At 39.9% G+C, this 18,960-nt stretch overlaps 1 protein-coding gene across 1 annotated transcript in view; it reads right to left on the bottom strand.

The window, feature by feature from the left end:
• LOC118843617 (zinc finger protein 2-like) overlaps window positions 1-18,960 on the bottom strand; it is a 111,104-nt gene that overhangs the window by 69,807 nt on the left and 22,337 nt on the right. Inside the window, exon 6 of the mRNA XM_036751332.1 lies at window positions 6,009-6,664. Within this exon, the coding sequence (XP_036607227.1) occupies window positions 6,009-6,664 (656 nt within the window). The remainder of the gene's footprint in view (window positions 1-6,008; window positions 6,665-18,960) is intronic.

Raw genomic sequence — 18,960 nt, 5'->3', positions numbered from 1 at the left:
GTGCCCAGCAGATAGTACACACTATATAAATGCTTATTCCCTTTCCTTTCCCTTCCCCTAATAAATGCTTATTGACTGGAATCTACTTCTTTAACCATTAAGGGCTGGAAAAAAGATTTGGGAAATCAGCTGCATAGAGGTTGATAGTTGAAGCCATGTAAGCAAATAAGATTTCTAAGTCAAAGAGTGTAGAAGGAGGAGAATAAATGAATAAGGCCTGAACCTTAGAGACTATTTTCAGTTAGGGAGTGGGACTAGGAAAATGAGCAAACAGGAAGACAGGGTCAGAAGAGAATGAAGACAATAGGGTGCTATAGAATACAAAGTAGGAGAGATTCAGGAAGGGTGGAGTGACCAATAGTGTCAAATATAGGAGGAATTCAAGGAAATGAAGACTGTTCAAAAGTTTTTAATCTCTAGAGATTTATGATTTGTTGAAGAGTACTATTTCATTGGTATGGCAGTAGTAAGACCCAAAAGCCAGAGTTCTCAGGGGTAAACCGCAGAATTAAGAAGTTTGGCAGTGAATGGAAGAAAATACTTAAAAAAGGTAGCTAGAAGGGGCATTTGAGTCCAGTGAAGACTACTTCAAGATTGAGAAGACCTGAAAAATATTTGATGTTTGTTAGAAAGAAACCGTAGTAGAGAATGATGGAAACCATAGTAGAGAATTGAGGAAACAAGACCATGCATGTGACAGGAGTGTAGAACACTGAAGGTAGTCAAAAGGGTTAGTCCTGAAGAGGAGGGCTCCCTTTCCTCTGAAATGAGTGAAGGTAGAAAAAACAAGTGGAAAAAAAGGTATTCAGATGCAGAAAGAAAGGAAGATGGCTCAATTCACAGCCAAGAGCCTCTATTTTGAGTAAAGTGGGAAACAAAGTTAAGCTTATGGGGCACACATGAGTCCTGAGTCATGGAAACTCATGTGTGCTAGGTAAGAGTTCTGGATAAACACGTAAAGCCACAAACCTGACCAGTATAAACATGCTTGACCATAGCACCACACTGATACTTGATGAAGGTGGACTAGGGGGACAGCTAGATCACTTTCTCAAACAAGCATGTCCAAAATTTAGTAAATGAATTCACAAGGACAACTTGTGTTAGTGTTTGAAGCTGTTACAATTTCTATATTTAGTGATATTGCAGGAACTCCTTTCTAATGCTTTGTCCTTTACTAGCCAGGTTTACTTTTTAAAATAAATTTTATTGATATCTTCTGTTTTTGCATTGCCTAAATTTCACTGTCACCCCTCTCTTCCCCTTTCCAAAGAGGCATCCCATGTAACAATATCTTTTAAAAGAAGAGAAAAAAAAATCAGGAAAAACTGATCAGTATATTGAAAAAAAAAGTTGAAAATAGATGGAGCCTTCCACATTTAGGAACCTCCCACCTCTTGCAAAGGATTTTGGGGAGGCTTCTGCTCATATCTCTTCTTTAGAGCTATGCTTGTTATCTTTAATTCAGCAATGTTCACTTTTGACTATTTTGTGGTTGTTCTTTTCATCTATGTTGTGTGTTGTCGGCGGCCGGACGGGATGTGCCCCACTTTGGCACCCCGTACTCCCCGACTACCGCCTATCACTCACCCTGCCCTCGGGTCTTCGGACGTCTCCGGCTCCTCTGGGGGATGCGAGAGGAGAATCACCAGGCAGTACGCCGGAGTCAACAAGCAGCTTTATTGCATGGCGTACCAGAAATCTCACACAAATCCCACTGACCCTCTCTGGGGCGCGCCTTATATTGGGTGTTTCGGGTTGGCTCCTCCCCAGTTCCTCCCCGAGGGTGGAGCTCCTCCAGTAAGAGCCGCCCCGGTACTGACGTGGTGGAAGCCACACGGGCACCGCCGCGTCAGCAGGTCCAGACTCCCTGGCGTCTCACTACCCTCTCGGGGGGCCCAGGTCCAGAGCGCCCCTAACAGTGTGTGTATGTATTTTAGCTCTGCTTCATTCTACAGACATTCATGTTAAGTCTTTCCATGCTTCTCTGTGTTGATCACATTCATAATTTCTTACAGGACAGTAATATTCCATTACATTCATGTACCACACTTTGTTAAACCATTCCCTAACCAATGGATATATACTTTGTTTTCAGTTTTTTGCTACTATAAGAAGCTCCACTATAAATATTTTGGTGTATATGAGAATTTTCTCCTTATCAATGACTACCTTGAGGTATAATGCCTAATAATTGAATCTCTGTGACAAAGGGTATGAACAATTTAGTCATTTTATTTGCATAATCCCAAATTGATTTCCAAAATGGTTGTATCAATTTATAGCCTCACTAGTAATGCACAACTTCTCCAGCATTGAGGAATTTCATTTTTTGTCATTTTTGCCAATTTGCAGGGTACCAGGCGAAAACTTGTTACTGTTAGTTATTTAGAGCATTCTTGCATATGGTTGTTAATAGTTTGCAGTTCTTTTTGAGAACTGTTTGTTTATATCCTTTGGCCATAATCTAATCTAGAGGCAACTAGGTGACACCATGGTGCACTGAGCACTGGGACTGGAGGCAGGAAGATCTGAGTTCAAATCTCACCTCAGATGCTTAGTAGCTGGGTGACCCTGGGTGACTCTATTTCCTCAACCGTAAAATGAGAATAATCACAGCACCTGTCTCCCAGTGTTGTTGTGAGGATCAAATGAGATATTTGTAAAGTACTTAGAATAGTACCTGGCACATAGTAGGTGCTATATAAATGCTTATTCCCTTCCCTTTCCCTCTTTGGAAACAGTTTTTGGATATCTATCCACATATGCATATAGTTATTATGTATGTGTATAGTTATATATGAGTGCATATGTGTGTATACATATACATGTTAGTTGTCTATACATCCTAGATACCAAATCCTTATCTGAGAAAATCGTTATTTTTCCCCCATCCAACCACTTGCCCTTTTATCCTAGATGCATTCATTTTGTCTTTCAATTTCATGTAATCAGAATGATCTATTTTATCTTTTGCAATGACCTCTATCCTTTGTTCAGTTAAGAATACATCTCCTGTCCACAGCTGTGAAAGGCATGTTATCGCTTTCTTTTTTTAGCTTTTTTTTAATGGCATGATCCGTAATATTAAGGTCACATATCCATTTTGAATTTATTATGAAATATGGCATAAGGTATTGGTCTAAGCTTAATTTCTACCTGATTATTTTCCCATTTTCCCCAGTGGTTCCTATCAAATAGGAAGTTCTTTCCTAAGTAATATGTTTTCAGGTTGATCAAACACTGGGTTATTGAATTCCATTGTATCTGACTTTCTCTTCTATGGTCAATTCCACTGATTTTCTTCTCTATTTTTTAATCAGTACCAAATGTTTTTGATGACTGCTACTTTATATTATATGAAGTCTGGAAATGTTATTACTCTCATATTCTAGATCTTTTTTTCATTATTTCTCTCATATTATAGATCTTTTTTCAAATTAATTTTATGATTTTGTTGGGTGCTATAAAATATCCCTTTGATAACTGATTAGAATCTGGGGCGGCTAGGTGGCGCAGCGAGTAGAGCACCAGCCCTGGAGTCAGGAGGACCTGAGTTCAAATCCAGCCTCAGATGCTTGACATACTTACTAGCTGTGTGACCTTGGGCAAGTCACTTAACCCCAATTGCCCTGCCTTCCCCCCTCAAAAAAAAAAAGAAAAAAAGATAATTGATTAGAATAGCATTAAAACTATAGATAAACTTGGTAGTATTATTATTTTTATTACATTAGCATGGCACATTCATGAACACTGAATATTCCTCTAGCTATTTAAGTTGTTCTTTATTTTTCTCAGAAGCACCTTGTAATTGAATCTATCCAAGTGTTGAAGCTGGTTTGATAGATTGGTTCCCAAGTATTTCAATTCACCTTGTATTTATTTGGAATGAGATTTGCTTTTCTATTATTGCCTCTTGAATTGTATTAACATGTAGAAACTATGATTTTGTGAGTTCATTTTGTAACTTTCAACTTTGCCAAAGCTATTATTTCAATTAGTGTCTTTGATGATTCCCTAAACTTTTCTAAGTAATCCATCAGATCATTAGCAAATATAGTTTTATCTCCCCTTTGTCTATCTTTATGCTTTTAATTTTTTATCTTATGCTATTACTAGCATTTTTTAGCATTACAAGAAATTTGTTTATTATGTACCTTTATTTTCAAATATTTCTCCTCCCTCACCCCTTCCCACTGAGCTATCCCTTGTAACAAAGATTTAAACGACAAGGGGAAAAAGTAGTTCAGCAAATTCAACTCAGTCTGAGAGCCTATGCAATATTCCATGCACAGAATCTCTCACATCTATGAAGAACAGAAATATATTCTTCCACTTTTTTCTCCAGGGCCAAGCTTAGTCATTACAATTGCACAACACTCAGCTTCTTTGTTCTTTCAAATTATATTGTGGCCATTCTGTATACTGTCTTCCTGGTTCTGCTTACTTCACTGTGCATCAGTTCATGTAAGTCTTCCCATGCTTCTCTCAGTTCTTCATATTTATGGTCTCTTGCATTGATTTTGTGTAAAAATATTTACATTTTATAGTCAAAAAGTGTTTTATTTTTTCTATTTCTCAATTCTCCCCCTAATCATAATTCTGCTTTAGAGATGAATCTTGGATTTCAAATCTATTCTCCCACTCTGAAATGAAGAGAAAACAAAAATGTCATGTTTTCTATATTGTAAAGAAGAAAAATGCTGCAAGTAGAAAGAAGATAATAAAATTTAACTGTCTACTGAATATTCATGGCAGTGGCACCACAATGATGTAATTTATATGTGTACATATATACACATAAATATATACATATATGTGGGAGGGGGAGAGCCTGGGAGGAAGCGATCTGGGAAGTCACAGGGATTTTAAGTGGAGGCAGAGAGAAATCAATCGCCATTTCCTTTCCCATGACAAAGGTATACTGAGTTGATTACTGATCCTAGAGCAAAATGTATCAAGAGGGGGTGGAACAGATGGCAGTAACCTGAATAGGGATGGCAAAGGACTGAATGGGATGTAAAGCATGACCTGGGGCCAGGTAGATATAGTGCAGGGGTGGTGAACCTGTGGCTTCAAGGCCATATGCGGTCCTCTAGGTCCTCAAGTGTGGTCCTTTGACTAAATCCTAACTTCACAAAACAAATACTCTCAATAAAAGGATTTGTTCTGTAAAACTTGGGACTCAGTCAAAAGGCCACACCCAAGGACTACATTCCTACTGTATTATAGTGGATTAGCTGTATTTGCACTCACTAATAAGGATAGCTCAACTCCTAGTGGATCAACAACTCCAAGGAAGTTGGAGGCCTGGGCTGGCTTAATCTTTGGAGGTAGTCCAGATTGGGAAGGGGAAGGGAGAGGCAGGAAAGACAGCAAGATTCCCAGGCATGAAAGCACAGGTTTTTTGGTAGATGACTAATTGGGATACAAAGCATGGTCTGGGGTCAGCTTCATGTCCTATAGATTTGAGTGTTCATTATAAGCTGTTCTCCAATAGACTGAAATAACTAAAAACCCTGACATGTATTTAATGCTTTTAGCTATAGGGTCCCATGGATTTGAGGCTCTAGACCATTAATAGAGGGTATGGAAAAAATACTTATAATCAGGTAAGGGAAGATTATGTCTTAAAGTGGACGAGGAAAACAAGTTTCCTTTTGAGCTGTGTTTCTCTCAATTTGAGGCCAGCAAGGACAGTGAGAGCCATTTCTTGAGAGGTTTTTCGTTAATTTTGTATTAGAGTAATCAAGGCCAGGTTCATGACATACCACTTACAAGCCACTTACTCAAAAAGTTTAATAGCAAAAGGAAGAAGAAAATCTAAAAAGTAAGCAGAAAAGTTAACAAGCTTGAACAATAGGTTTATTTAGGTCAGGGGAGTCAACATCAAGTTTTTAATGGGGTTTGTGGTCCCACCTTGACTCTTGAGCATTTAATAAAGTGACAAATCTGGCTGAAGTTTTCACTCAATTCATCATAGTCCTAGGATTATTCTTTGGCATAACGTCGCTGATGCTGGATAACAGATGACTTGCGACTGAAAACTTTCCCACATACACTACATTCATAAGGTTTTTCTCCAGTATGAGTTATTTGATGTCGGTTAAGGTGCCTTCGCAAGTTGAACGCTTTCCCACATTCACTGCATTCATAGAGCTTCTCTTTACTATGGATTTTCTGATGTTGAGTAAGGGATGATCTGTCAAAGAAGGCTTTCCCACATTCATCACATTCATAGGGCTTTTCCCCAGTATGAATTCTCTCATGTATGATAAGAGTTGAACGATCAAAGAAGGCTTTCCCACACTCATTACATTCATAGGGTCTTTGTCCTGTGTGAGTCATTTGATGTCTTCTAAGGCTACTACTATGTCTGAAGGCTTTATCACATTCATTACATTTGTAGGGACTCTCTCCAGTATGAATTCTCTGATGTCTGGTAAGATTTGAGCAGTTAAAGAAGGCTTTCCCACATTCATCACATTCATAGGGCTTTTCTCCAGTATGAATTCTTTCATGTATAGTAAGAGATGAACAATCAAAGAAAGCTTTCCCACATTCATTACATTCATAGGGTCTTTCTCCTGTGTGAGTAATCTGATGTCTCCGAAGGCTACTTCTGTGTCTGAAGGTTTTCCCACATATATTACATTCAGGGCCTCTCTCCTTACTGGGATTTTTTTGGTCATTTAATGACACTTTCTTGAGATTTCTCTTATGGGAAACAGATTTTCTCCTTGTTTTCCCTTCAGAGTTTTCTCTTTTCTTCTCCAATCTAACCTCAGGTACATTGACTTCTCTTGCGAATCTTTCCATTAATATTGCTGATGATTCTTCTTCAGAAATGCTCTGCTCTGGAGTTGATCCCTGGGTCTCAGGTTTACTCTCCCCGTCTGAAACCAAAAGAAAATAGAAATTAATGTATTCCATGTACTTTTTAAAAGGAAAATCTCTGATGGAAAGTGGATAAGACAAAAATGTCCCCTAGACCACCCACATTATTGGGATAGTCTTCTAAATAGCCTTGTAAACTAAGAAGAGGCTAGAAAATAGGAGATAAAGAATTGGGAAGGAGAAAAAGATGAGCAAAAAATATGATCAAAGGAGTTAAGGTAATCTGATTCTCATCATCCTTAAGAGGAGGAGAGGTTGGTGAGGAGAATTATCCAAGAATGCATAAGGATGAGGGCAGGATCTGGGAAGATAAAACTTTCCTTGAAAAAAGGGATGGTTTCTAGAAAGGATGAAGAAAGGGAAAGAGTTGGGGGCTAACAAAATGAAAAGGACAGCAGCTGAGGAAAAGACAAGTCTTCTACCCCCACTGCCACAAAAACAGTTTTTCAGCATGGGTCCTGGGCATCAAAAATCTCAGCAGGCTTTGGGGCCACTGAGAAGGCTTCCCTCGCTAACCATCTGGGCTATTATTTCCATTAAGTCTTACCTATCAGTCTCTCTCTTACTCACCCAAATAGGTATTTCTTGAGACCTCTCCCTCTTCAATTGTTTGTAAGTCAAACATCCATGGCTCTTCTCCTTGCTCCAACTGAAAGATCACATCAGGTTTAGAAATGGGAAGCCCTGTTTATAAAGAAGGAAATGAAACATAGCAGTTTGTCCTGGAGACACAAAGATTGTTCTAAAAGTCAATCCTGCCTTTTTTCCTTCCACTATACTTTGCTGCCTCCCTACTGAAAGAGGATAGGAAAGCCAGGAGTCACAGAGATTTCTGAAGGAGGTTCAGGCTTATTTCTAGAGCCTTTGGGAGAAAAGGACAGGAAAGGTACCTCTTATGGGGAGGGAAGGATTACAAATGAAGCTGCTTATTTCCAGGTATGGAACCATTAAAGGTAGAATTTTCAAAAAGAAATCTTTGGTCTAAATCTTATATAAACACAGTTGAGCAATTCAGAGGCTCTCCAGCTCTTACCAATTGTCTTTGGTATTCCTGCACCTTAAGAACTGCTCAAGATGGAGGACCCTTCTCCCTTTATAAAGCTACTCTCTAGACCATGCCTTGTTTTTCCCCTCACGGGCAAAACTAGTATAAATTTTCTTTAGTCTATTTCCTATCCTTATCAGAGGTTTGCCAGTTCTTTTTTTATTTTCTTTGTTCTTCTATTATATTTTAATTAAATAATTATTTAAATTATTTAAATATTTAAATAAATAATTAAATTAATATTATAAATTTGGTTCAATTCTCCATATATTTGAGAAATGAGACCTTTATCAGAGAAACTTCCAGTAAAAACTTTTTCTCCCAGATTCCTGCTTTCTTTCTAGTTTTGGATGCATTGGCTTTGTTTGTGCAAAATCCTTTTAATGTAATCAAAATTATCCATTTTTCCTCCTGTGATCCTCTCTATCTCTTGTTTGTTCATAAACTCTTCCCCTATCTATAGATCTGACAGGTAATTTTTCCATGCTCCATTAATTTGCTTACATCACCCTTTATGTCTAAATCATGTATCCCTTTTGAGTTTACCTTGTGAGATGTTGGTCTATGCCTAGTTTCTTCCAAACTTGCTTTTTCCAGCAGTTTTTGTTGAACAGTGAGTTCTTGCCCCAATAGCTTGGATCTTTGAGTTTATCAAATACTAGGTTAGTGTGGTCATTTACTTATGTATGTCATGCACCTAGTCTACTCCACTAATTGACCACTCTTTTCTCATTCAGCACTAGATTGTTTTGATGATTAACACTTTGTAGTATAATTTGAGATCTGGTACAAGCACTTAATTTTAAAAAGTAATTTAATTATTTCCATTTATGCCAAAAGAATATTTTCTTGATACTGTATAGATTCTGAATTGCAGAATGAAACCATCCTTACCCAGGGAGATGAGGTTTCTATAGTTCTCCAACATTACATCTCTATACAGGTCCCTCTGAGCAGGGTTCAGTTGCTGCCACTCCTCTTGGGTGAAGTTCACAGCCACATCCTTAAATGTCACTGATTCCTAAAACAAACACATTCTTGCTCACCCATGGACCCTCCCCTTGGGGAAAGGGAGTTGATTAAATGCACTACAGAGATAGGAGTAGGTAGGAAGTAGGTCTAATGATATCACGGGCTCTAAGTACTGTGTCCTTTGGAATAAGGCATGAGACAGAGGCATGTGGCTTAAGGCAGAAAGCATCTTGTCTCCAAGTCACTGGGCCCCAGTAAGGGAAGGCACTAGAGGCATTCCTTACAGTTCATCATCCACCAAGATGGGGCAGTTTCCTAGGGATAAAGAATTGGGGGCTTTCATTCCTGACAGAGATGTTTCATGATGAGGGAAGAAAAAGTATACACACTCTGGAAACTGTTACTGCATTTCAGGAAAAAGAAAGGAAAGATCATTTCACCTGAGGCCTGGCTGTCAACAACACAGGAGCCATCTCTTCTTCTGTATTTCCCTCTGGAAAAAAACTCAAGGTCCAGAGATGCTGGGCTGTTGAAAGAGGAGGAGGACATGAGGGCCTGGACTTGTTTTGCAATTCCCAGAATCTCTACATAACAGCTTGGTATGACTTTTCCCACCTCCTCCATACCACACAGAGAGAGGGGAGAGAAGGTGCCCAGGCATAGCTGCCCTGTTCCCTCTCCAGATAAGGGAGAAGGATTAAGGATCAAGGGACCTGAGCTGTTGGTTCTGGGCTTGTAACTCATTACCCAGAACAGTCTGGTTTCTGAGTCAGGAATGTGGCTTGACTTAACAGCTCTGTCCTCACCTGGTTCAATATTCACTGGCTCTGGAATCAGAGGGAGGACCTGAGTTCAAATACTGCCTCTGTCACTTAATATCTGTGTGACCTTTGGCAAGTGACTTAACTTTTCTGGACTTCAATTTCCTCATCGATAAAATGAAGCTAGTTGAACTTGATGGCCTCTAAGGTCCTTTCAAGCTCTATTCCTACAAACTACTCACCTTAACATCTGGGCCTCCAGCCTCCTTCACTGAAAATCATTCTCATTCTCTTGTTTCACATATTTTATGAAGAATTAAGTCTCTGACTTCCAAAATGGCTTCATCGACACATGACACAGAATCAGAGAGGGAGCTGAGTAGCTGTGCCTTTGAGGATCTATGTAATCTTAGCTTCTCATCTGCTCTCTATGATGTGTGATTAAAAAGCAACAGGAGCAAGAACAGAAACCACTCACCAAAATGTGTTTCATGACTTTTAGTGACACCTCGTATCACTGAACCAAAGAATGTAAGAAGGGGAAATGTTCTCAGAGACTATCTAGCGTACTTTGTACCTGAACAGAAATCCCCTCCAGAACATGCCTGTCCGGCAGCCACACAGTCCGTGGGGACGTGTACTAAAAGGGAACCTATTCTCTCCTGAGGTGGCCCATTCCACTGTTGGACAGCTCTGACTATTTGAGGTTTTCCCCTACATTGTACCTAAATCTGCCTTCACACAGCTCTTCCTCAATGCTCCTTGGTTAGGGTCCAAGCAGAATAAGTCTAGCCCCCTTCCACATAAGTTATCCATATGCCAGCTAAATATTTCTAATTCCTTTCATTAATCCTTTTACAGAATATTTTCTAGTCCTTTGTGGATATAATAAGCAGGTGCCTAAAGAGTGGAATACCCCTCTCCCACCATGCATTCTAGTTTCCATTAGGACACACTTAAGTTTTTCTATTGATTTAAAACAATTTCTTTTTTTTATTATGAACTTAAATACAAAGACTCCAATATACAAAATGACATGAAACCACGAATTTCTATTACTTAGTTTCCTTGAAAAATGCATATTATTACTGTACTTTAGGAAAAATACAAAGAAACAGGAACACAAAGTGAAGTAAGGAGAACCAAGAAAACAATATGCCCAATGACTTTAACAATATACACGGAAAGAACAGAACAGGTGAAAAAATGATGTGAAATTATGACAAAGCTTGACTCCAAAAGAATTAAGAAACTATGTCTTCTATTTTTTGCAGAGGTAGGTGACTACAGATCATTGCATATGTCAGACTCAAAGTGTTAATGGTTTTTTATTGAATTTTTTTTAACAGACAATGTCTCTATGGGATGGAGCAGATTATATGCATACATACATGTGTGTGTGTATGTATATATACATATGAAAATAAAAGTGACATAAAAACAAAAAATACTGATAATTTTTAAAATCTCTCCCAAAGCTTATATTTAACAAAATAGTAACAAGACTGTCTTAAACGGAACTCGTTTTCCTTTCTAATGTGTTTTTATATTTTACTAATGCTTTCTTTTTGCATTTGTTACTTCCTCACAAAGATCACACACTCCCCCCCACCCCATTTCCCAATCTGACTTTCCTAAAATGTAGTACTCAGAGAACTGAACAGAGTACTCCAGACATAGCATTGATCGGACAAAGAAGGGTGACTATCCTTGGTGTTCTAAATAGTAGCCTCTCTAGACCCAGCCTTTGATAGCAGGAGATTTTCGGCCTTTTTGCCATATCCCGCTGCTGATTCACACAGAGCTTGAAGAAGTTGATTAAAACCTTCAAATCTTTTTTCATAGGAAATGTTGTCTAGCCACACCTCCCCCTTCCTGTGCCTGTGCAACTGAATTTTTGAACCCAAATGTTTTAACTTTACCTTTATCTGTATAAAGATATCTGCCATAGGTAGGTGGCACAGTGGATAAGTGTTTGAAATCAGAAGTACCTGAGTTCAAATATGGCCTCAAACACTAGCTGTGTGACCCTGGGCAAGTCACTTAACTTGTTTGCCTCAGTTTCCTCAACTGTAATATAGGGATAATAACACCCACCTCTGAGGGTTGTTGTGAGAATCAAATGAGACGATAACTGTAAAGCGCTTGGCACACAATAAATGCTACATTAGCTATTATTATTATTAAATTTAATCTCATTTGATTTATTATCCAGGCCTATCAAGATCTTTTTGAATCTTGACTCTGCAACCTAACCTATTATCTCTTTCTTTAAACTTCATATGATTTACAGATTTAAGAAACATGCCATTTATGCTTTCGCATTATTCACAGATTTGTGGATAGTACAGGGCCACAGACAGAATAAGAGACTCTGATAGAGAAATCCCTCCATGATGTCAATGACTCATTGACATCTTCTCTTCCATTCTGGATATTCAATCGGTTCCAAATACATGTAATTTTGTTATCATTTACCTCAGGCCTTCTTACCTACTTTTTGCCATTGGCAGTCTAGTGAAGCCTATGAACCACTTCTCAGTATAATGTTTTTAAATGCATTAAATAAAATTCATCAGTTTACAAAGGAAACCAATTTACATTGAAATAATTATAAAAACATTTTTAAAAAGAAGTTCATGGACCCCAGGTTAAGAACTTTGATCTAGCTCAAACTGCTCCATTTTATCTGCAAGCACCAAATTAAACTTTGTTGAAATCTTTAAATCCATATTTAATATGGATACTATTCCCCTGATGTAGCAGTCTATTTACCTTGTGAAAAAAGGAAATAAGTTTAGTCTAGTAGGACTTGTCCTTAATAAAGTGATGCTGAAATTTAGAGACCAATAGTTTCCCTTTCTAAGGACTGACACTACCAACCCTTTAATGATCTGCCCCAGAATCTTGCCAGGAATTGAAGGCAAGCTCATTGATGGTTTGTAGAGTTCACCTTCTTCCCTCTTTTGAAAATTGGAATATCTGCTTTCTTTTAGTCCTTTAACAACCTATTCTCAAAGATCTTTCAGAGATCAGAGATACCTATTCAGGAATCGCATCTGCCAGTTCTCTCTAAGATGTAATTCTTCTAGGCCTGGTGACCTGAATTCTTTCAGGGCAGAGAGATGCTGCCTGATTGTCTCTTCATTTATCTTTGGTTTCCACTCCCTAGTAAAAATGTTTGTTCTACCTTCCCATTCCAAAGGTCATTCCTCCTAAAAAGAAAAGCAAAATAATATTTGAGTATTTCATCTACCTCACTGTCATCTGTTGTTCCATCTGGCCTCAATAACAATTATATACTTTTTTTGGGCACTCTCTTGACCCCAACATAGCTAAAACAAACAGATAAATAAATCCCCTTTTCGTTGTCCTTAGCTTTCCTTGCCAGCCTCATCCTGGGCTTGAGAGTGCTCTACAGAATTGCTATGACTGCGCTTTTTTGTCAAGTTCCATCTTCTACACATCTTTTTAAAATATGAGTTTGTTGATGAGGGCCCTAGGAAGCCACATCAGTTTTTTGGGGGAGCTTGCCTTTTTCTTCCTCATAAAAATAATTTGCCCATGATCGTTAGAGTTCTTTTTTTTTAATTGATACACTGTTTTCTTTTTGATTTTTTTTTCTTTAAAGTATTATGAACTTGACAAATGTCAAGAAATGTGAACATTTCCCTATATAAAAATAAAGAGGAAAAAGAGGACTGCATATAAAACCACAAATCTTTGCTCTATACAGCTTGGGTTTTATCTATATACTTATTTTTTAAAATGAGTTTTTATTAATGTCTTTTTTATATCACAGTCTCCCTCAGTATCCTTTCCCCATCCCCTCCAAAACATTCATCCCATATAACAAATATTTTACCAAGCCAAAAAAAGAGAAAACCAATTGTAACTGATCGATTCATTAAAAAAGTCTGAAACTATGTAAAATGTTCAACACTTGTGGACCTCCTACCTCTGCAAACGGGCGGGGGGACAGTGTCTTCTCATTTCTCTTCTTCCAAGTCATGCTTGTTGTTTAAAATTTTGCAGTATTCACTTTTGATTCTTCTGTGTGGTTGTTCTTCCCACTTCCATTGTGTGTATGTTTCCTGGCTCTGCTTGCTTCACTCTGCATCAGTTCATACAGACCTTTCCATTCTTTGTTTCTAAATTAATATGATAGTCCCAACACTGCCCTGATTGTTTCTTTCCCCATATGGACTTCATTCTCCTCCCCTTTTGTAGCTTAGAAAGGAATGTCGGTGCTTTATTAAAAATAGAACAGACTGAAGTTACTGTCTGCATGTTGTCTCTCCCGTTATATTGAGGCCCCCATTACACCTGAGATCAGACACTGTTTTGTTGGGGTTTCTTAAAAAACTTTCTTTGTAGCTCCAGAGTCTGGTCCATAGCAGGGGTTTTCCTTGACTCTCATACTTTCTTTTTCAGTGGATGTCTTTGTGTTATACACTTAATGGAGAATATTTCAGACCATACACTGTGGGCTCATTATGTGTTGTCATTTTACTTCACAGACCCTACTTCAGCCTTTCCTTAGAAGAATCAGAATTCACAGAATTTAAAGTTAGACAGGATCTCAGCTGGTCATTTAGTCCAACCCACAGGCAAAAGGAAACCCATTGTATACTCAAGTGGTCATCCAGACCCTACTTAAAGTCTTCCAAATGAGTAAGAATCCACCTCTGCTCAAGGCAACCTGTTCCACCCTGGGGATGCTTTACTTGTTAGGAAGTTTTTTTTCTGATATCAAGCCTCAAATTCCTTTCTTTCCATATTCTACCCATTACTCTGGTTCTTTACTATGGGACCAAACCGACTAAGTCTAATTCAACATCCATATAATGATCCTTTACATGTGTGGCCATGGTGATCATGGCTCTGTACCCTTACTCCCCCCTCCACCCCAGAGGCTCTAGCCATCTCTTGGTCCTCAACTGATCTTCATATGGCATCTTCACCATCATGGTTGCCTTCCTAGACAATTTTTAGGAAGGGTGATCTTCCTCTTCCTCTAACACTATCCCCTCTTCTCTTCTATCCCATCTTCCTCTATCACCTTTCAGATCTCAATCCCACAATCATCCCCTTCCTCTCCTGAATCTTCGATCTCTTCTTCTCCACATTCTTTCCTTCTCTCCTCTGGGAGCTTATCTTAAAGAAACTCTTTTTTAACCATACTTTCCCTTTAGATGTTTTTTTTCCTTTCTTTCACTGTAAAACCCCCTAAATGTTTTATTTATACTTATGTGATATATATCACATATATATATGTGATATTTATCACATCATACCATAAGTAACACTTAAGAGACATTCCTTAAAAAGAATATGAAAACAACTTAAATTCATACCAGCCAATATGATTACATATTTAATGAGATACATAATCATTATGGTACATGGTAAACAGATTAATACAGTAAATACTTCTACTTAAAAAAAAAATCCAAGCATGTCTAGAGCCAGCTAGAGGAAAGATATTCCTCAGACGTGGAAAGAGAATGGAATGTTTGTGGCCTACAACCCCTCAGGAGATGGTCACTGTTCTGCTTTGCCATCCCCTAGGTCTTGTTTTAGAGGCAGAGGCTGCTCAGTCTTAAGCCTTCCAAGGAAAATTCTAGCTCACTGAGGGCAGGAGCTGGTGTTTTGGGGTTTTTTAGCCTTATATTCCCAGGGCCTGGATGTAGTAAGTACATAATAAATGGTTGTTGAATGAATTGAAAGGTAGTGAAAGTAGCCAATTTACAAGATCTCAGAGAACCGAGAAAGAGATAAAGGAATCTGCTCAGGATCACACAGTTAATAAGTAGATCTGATTTCCAATCTAGTCCTCTGTCCGCCACATCCCATTCCCAGGGGTCTGAATATGCTGGGTTCAGTAACAAGGTCCTACTGTGGACTTGAGGCTCAGCAGTGATATGCTGAATTCAGAAAGCTTATGTTGGGCTGAGGAGACTGGTGGCAGGGAGACCAGCGGGGCAGATGTGCTGGTCCAGGCTGGACTAGGGCGGCAGCAATAGGAACGAAGAGAAAACTGTTTAACTGCAGAACTCCTTCTAAAGGATAACAATAATAAAGCTCGGCAACATGTTGGACAGAGAGGATGGACGAGGGGTTGGTCAAAGTCTACAAGACTTCTACACGGAAGCCTGGACAGTGGAGGGACCAGACTCCTCTGCTGAATCCAATTCAGTCATTTACTCATCAACAGGTAAGTGCTTATTATGGGCCAGGCACCGTGCCCCTGCCCTCACAGGGCACACACTCTAACTCCTGAAAGTTAGTTCAGACAAACCCAGACCAGCACCCACACAAATGCTTGCAGGCACAGTGCTCCACTCCGGGCTTCCTTCAAGCCTTAGCTCAAACCCCACCTTCTGCTGGGGGTCTTTTCCAGTCCCATTCCTCCCCTACCCGCTTCCCTGAGATTCTCTCTCGTGTACACTGTATTTATTTTGTAGGCACAGCTGTTTACATGTTGTCTTCCCCTTTAGAACTGGGCAGGGACTGCGTTTTGTCTTGCTTTGTATCCCAATACCTTAGCATAGTGCATGGTACGTAGTAAGCAAATAAGCACTTAATAAATGCTTATTTCCACCCTCCACTCAGCTGTCAAAGGTGATCTTCCTAAAGCTCCAGCCTGACCAGGCCACACCCCCTCCCCGCCCCCAACACACATTCAATACACTCCAGTGACTTTCTATGGTCTCCTCCACCTGGCATTCTTAGCCTTTCGTAACCCAGACCCCTCCTACCTGTCCAGCCTTCTTAGATTCTATTCCCCAACTAGTACTCTTGGATCCAGCGGCGCTGGCCGCTTTTCTGTCCCATGAACAACTTCCCCTCTCACTTCTGGGCTTTCTCCCTGGCTGCCCCCCATGCCGGAATGCTCTCCATCTGCATCTCCACCTCCCGCCTTCCTTCTATCTAGACCCACCTAAAGTCTCCCTTTACCAGAAGCCTTTTCTCAACGCTGGCGCCTTCTGTCTTTCGGTTACTTCCAATTTATCCTGTATACACGATGTTTTGTGGGTGGTGGTTTGCATGTTGTCTCCCTCCACCTTAGACTATGAGCGTTTCGAGGGCAGAGAACGTCCTTTGCCATTCTTCGTGACCCCAGGGCTTAGCACAGTGCCTGGCACACAGTAGGCACTGAGCAAATATTATGTCTCAGTTGACAATTTCCTAATTATCCCGCGTATAGCTCGTTCCTACATGTTTGCTTGTCTCTCCCATCTGATTGTAAGTTCCTTGCTATCTTTTGCCTCTATTTGCTTACTCAGAGCTTAACACGGTGCCTGGCACACAGTAGGCGTTTAATAAAATACTGACAGTGCTTGTCTGTTATTTCCTATTTATCCTGTCTATCGCTTGTTCCTACATGTTTGCTTGTCTCCTTCACTGGACTGTAAGCTCCTCAAGGGCAGGGGCTGCCTTTTGCCTCTTTTTGTCTCTCCAGCGCTTAGCACAGACCATGGGCACACAGTAAGCGTTTAATAAATGCGTGACGCCTTGACTAGCCCGGTTGACGGACACCTAAACAGACTCCCCGAGCCCAGAACCCAGGCTCCCGCTGCCGCAGACTGAAGGAAAGTCCGGTTCTCGGCGATAGGGGTACTCCACCCCACCTTCCCCAGCCTCGGCATCCGCCCGCCCGCCGACCCCTCTCGACACAACCCCACTCACAACCACGCACGGCAACCCCGGCGCGGGCTTTACCTCCAGAGGAAGGGTGGTCCGGGATCCCAGGAGCGCAGTCCACCGCACACCTGCGCCTGCGCACACGCCAGCGCCGAACTCCCCGCAGCCTTCTCCGGGCCTCTTCCGCTTCCTCCGTCCAGACTTCATTTCCCGAAGGCCTCGGGGCGCTCTGTTCGCAGGCAGGCTCGGACGGAGATCCTGGGAAACGGGAGCCGAACCGGCCCCTACGGATCCTGGGAAATAGAGTCCCCGCTGCCCCTCTGCTTGGCGGAGAGGATGTGCGGAAACGTGGCCGAAGCGTAAATTTGTTTTGATTTGTTGACTCCGCTAATTTGTTGTAGGGCTTTGGGGGGGGGGGGGGGTCGGGATGGGAATGGTGAGTGGTGGGTAGTGACGGTGACGCACGAGAGAGAAAGAAGAGAAAGAATACAGCAACGGTGATTTTAATTGTGAACAACCTAACAAACACCGAATAAGATGAGCATTTTCATGTACAATTAATACAGTGGAGGATTGAACATAAAGCCACGAATCTGTTATAACCTTTATTTTTTATGGTCATGCAAAACAAATTACTTTGTTAGTCATGTCAAGAAAAAAAAAGAAGAAAACAAAATATGCTTCAGTCTGAACTCTTGAGTCTATTGGCTCTCCATCTGGAAGTGGATATGTTGCACATTTTCTCGAGTCCTTTGGAATTGTGAGTGGTCATTGTGTTGATATAGTTCCTAAGTCTTTCAGAGTTGATTGTCTTTACAATATTGTTGTTATCCTATAAAGTAATCTTCTAGTTCGCTCACTTCATTTTGTTACCAGTTCATACAAGTCTTCCCTGAAACCATCCCCTTAATCATTTCTTTTCTTTAAAAAAAATTATTTATTTTTAATTTTCAACAATCACTTTTATGAGATTTTGAATTCCAAATTTTCCACCCTCCTTCCCCTCTTCTCTCCCCAAGACAGCATGCAATCTGATATAAACTATACATGTACAATCATATTAAACATATTTCCACATTAGTCATGTTGTAAAAGAAGAATCAGAACAAAAGGGGAAAATCACAAGAAAGAAAAAAAAAGAGCGAAAATAGTATGCTTCAGTTTGCATTCAGACTCCATAGCTCTTTCTCTAGATGTGGATAGCATTTTCCAACATGAGTCTTTTGGAATTGTCTTAGATTATTGTATTGCTGAGAAGAGCTAAGTCTATCAAAGTTGGTCATTGCACAATGTTGCTATAACTGTGGTTCTATTCACATCGCTCGTGTAAGTCTTTTTAAGTTTTTTAAAAATTCACTTGCTTATCAACAGTATTCCATTACATTCATATATCACAACTTGTTCAGCCATTCCCCAACTGTTGGGCATCCCCTCAATTTCCAATTCTTTGCCACCACAAAAAGAGCTGCTATAAATATTTTTGTACATACTGGTGGGTCCTTTTCCCTTTTTTTTATGATCTCTTTGGGATACAGACCTAGTAATGGTATTGCTGGATCAAAGTTTTAGAGCCCTTTGGGCATAGTTCCAAATTGCTCTCCACAATGGATGGATCAGTTCATGACTCTACCAACAATG

This window comes from Trichosurus vulpecula, chromosome 3 (assembly GCF_011100635.1).
Source record: "Trichosurus vulpecula isolate mTriVul1 chromosome 3, mTriVul1.pri, whole genome shotgun sequence".
Lineage (NCBI taxonomy): Eukaryota > Metazoa > Chordata > Mammalia > Diprotodontia > Phalangeridae > Trichosurus > Trichosurus vulpecula.
Note: the sequence above shows the minus strand (reverse complement) of the source record. Positions and strands in the feature narration are given on the sequence as shown.